Here is a 2,193-nt window from a genome sequence, read left to right on the forward strand (position 1 = left end):
CGGAGGGCAAGTGAAGTGGGGGAGTGAGCAAGATGGATCGAGTCAGTTGAGAGCAATGTAAACCTTTTTTGATAAGGGGTACAAAAAAAAAAATGAACGAACGACAATAGAATAAAAGTCCAATGTCAAGAAAACATTTGCTCGTGGAGCCCAGAGTGAAACGCAAACATGGTGAAGCAGCATTTAGCTGTTACGCTGCATGCAAATGGATTAAGCTGCCAATAGAAGTGAAGTCAACCCTAAGTGTAAATGTTTAAAAGAAAAAAAAAAAAAGCTCTTTTCCCACACCTGTGTGATCAAGGTCTGTCAAAGCACCTTTCAAATATTTTTATTCTAAAATCATGGTCTTGCACTGCGTGCTCTGTTAGTAAGTATCCTAAGCAACTTTTATTCCTTTACTTTTAAGTGTCTTACCTCTCACCACTTTGAAATGTTGTACTTTTAATGCATTGTATGAAATGTGCTATATAAATCAGTGATTCAACTCCAAGGTGAACGTCTATAAACAGTGGCAACATTTTTCATGACATATAAAGCCACCTCTGTAATACCACCCCTCGAGTTAGGATTTTCTTTGTTTGTTTTTTAGATTGTTATTTGCGGGATTTTACAGTCATTATCTGAGGCGCATTGAGTTATCTTGTGTATGAAATGTGCTCTGTAAATAAAGCCGCCTTGCCTTCCTCGTTTCCTTTAACATGAAAAGCGCTGAGCAGGAGATTCTCTCACCTTCTCTTTCGCACAATGTCGTGGAAACACTGCTCTTGATGGCGCTTGACAAAGTCAGCACAGGTCACCTCGATCTCCTCGGTCCCGTTACTTTGCGCTTGCTCTTCTTGCCTTTTTCCACACCACATTCTGCGCAACCTTGACGGGCACAACATCAACACGTAAACACACACTCATGTGCTTTCCACAACACTGTTTGTTCCTAACCTCTTCCAAAACGGCAGTAGAATCGAATGTTTGTCCAGGCCAAACAGAGCAAGGGAGAGAAAGCCCTGCAATCACATATAGTCATGCCGTGTGTGACGCAATGTGCTTTCATCAGAGTTCTGATTAGAACACCAACCTGGCCGTAGTTGGCCACGGCACAAAAGAACTGCAGCTCCACATAAAGTCTGCCCGGGTCTTGGTACAAGAGCAACCACACGCAGCTGGACAAATTCTATCACGAGGGAAGGATACAGTGAAGAAAACAAATCATTTTCCGTGATATAAAATGCAGCTGAAAGGACCCCGACATGCGTTCGACGCACAACCCGTGTTAATGCATTCAACACGACTTGTGAGAACATCAAATGCAAGGAGGTGATCATTTAGTTTTTTTAAACTCACGGCTAGCGAGCCAACAGCCAGAAGCAAACACAAAAGCACATGGCGGGCCGCTTGTCCATCTTGATCCCGAAAGTGCTCTTCCACTCTGAACACAAGGCACACCCTTGAATCGTTGCTATTCTCATTTTGACCTGAAGGGGGCAGAAAAAACGTTGAATAAAACGTTCCTCCTCCTGTCGGGGCAGCAGAAACATTTGCATGTGATTGCTCAATACCTGCGAGTGCGTGATTCATATTTGTGCTGACGAGCATGTCCGGCATGGGCTGCGGTGGGGGACATTCGCACATGAGGCACGCTGATAACAAGAAGGAAGTTGACAGCAATTCATTATCAGTAACCAGGTGAAGGGCATGCTAGTAGACAATAGAGGAAAAGGCACACAAGAAGGAAGATAATACAGTGGCGCCTTCAGATATGACTTGAATTTGTTCTGTGACCAAGCTCATAATTAATTTTTTTTAAATAATTCATAATTGAATGAGGGCAAATAGCACTGAGTCATGTAATCGGGAATTAAAAATAATACGTTTTTTGTCACACCACATCAATTGCATGCAGCTCATTTGTTATGCCTGCCTTAGCCGCCTGGGGGCAGTGTAGGACAGGCAAACTTATAAAACACTGATCATCGCGGGCAGGAATTCTTCATGTCGCGATGCGTCTCCTGCCTAAAACTCAAGCGGGAATTTATGAGCGCGCTTCGAGACATCTCAACTCCTCTTTCGGAGAAGTGCTCACAGTTGTTCTACAAAGAGGATTAGGAATAAGATAAGATAAGATATCCTTTATTTGTCCCACACAAAAAAAAAAAATATATATATATATATATATATATATATATATATATATATATA

General features: G+C 42.2%; 1 protein-coding gene across 1 annotated transcript in view; it reads right to left on the bottom strand.

Annotated features, from left to right (window-relative positions):
* Window positions 1-692: 692 nt before the first annotated feature.
* Window positions 693-2,193, bottom strand: part of gpr155a (G protein-coupled receptor 155a) — a 7,119-nt gene continuing 5,618 nt past the window's right edge. The window contains exons 11-15 of the mRNA XM_019857612.1: window positions 1,554-1,634; window positions 1,339-1,469; window positions 1,073-1,168; window positions 937-1,001; window positions 693-867 (exon numbers count right to left, since the gene is read on the bottom strand). Of these exons, the coding sequence (XP_019713171.1) occupies window positions 726-867; window positions 937-1,001; window positions 1,073-1,168; window positions 1,339-1,469; window positions 1,554-1,634 (515 nt within the window). The 3' untranslated portion in view covers window positions 693-725. The remainder of the gene's footprint in view (window positions 868-936; window positions 1,002-1,072; window positions 1,169-1,338; window positions 1,470-1,553; window positions 1,635-2,193) is intronic.

Source organism: Hippocampus comes, unplaced genomic scaffold (genome assembly GCF_001891065.2).
Source record: "Hippocampus comes isolate QL1 unplaced genomic scaffold, H_comes_QL1_v1.1 scaffold359, whole genome shotgun sequence".
Lineage (NCBI taxonomy): Eukaryota > Metazoa > Chordata > Actinopteri > Syngnathiformes > Syngnathidae > Hippocampus > Hippocampus comes.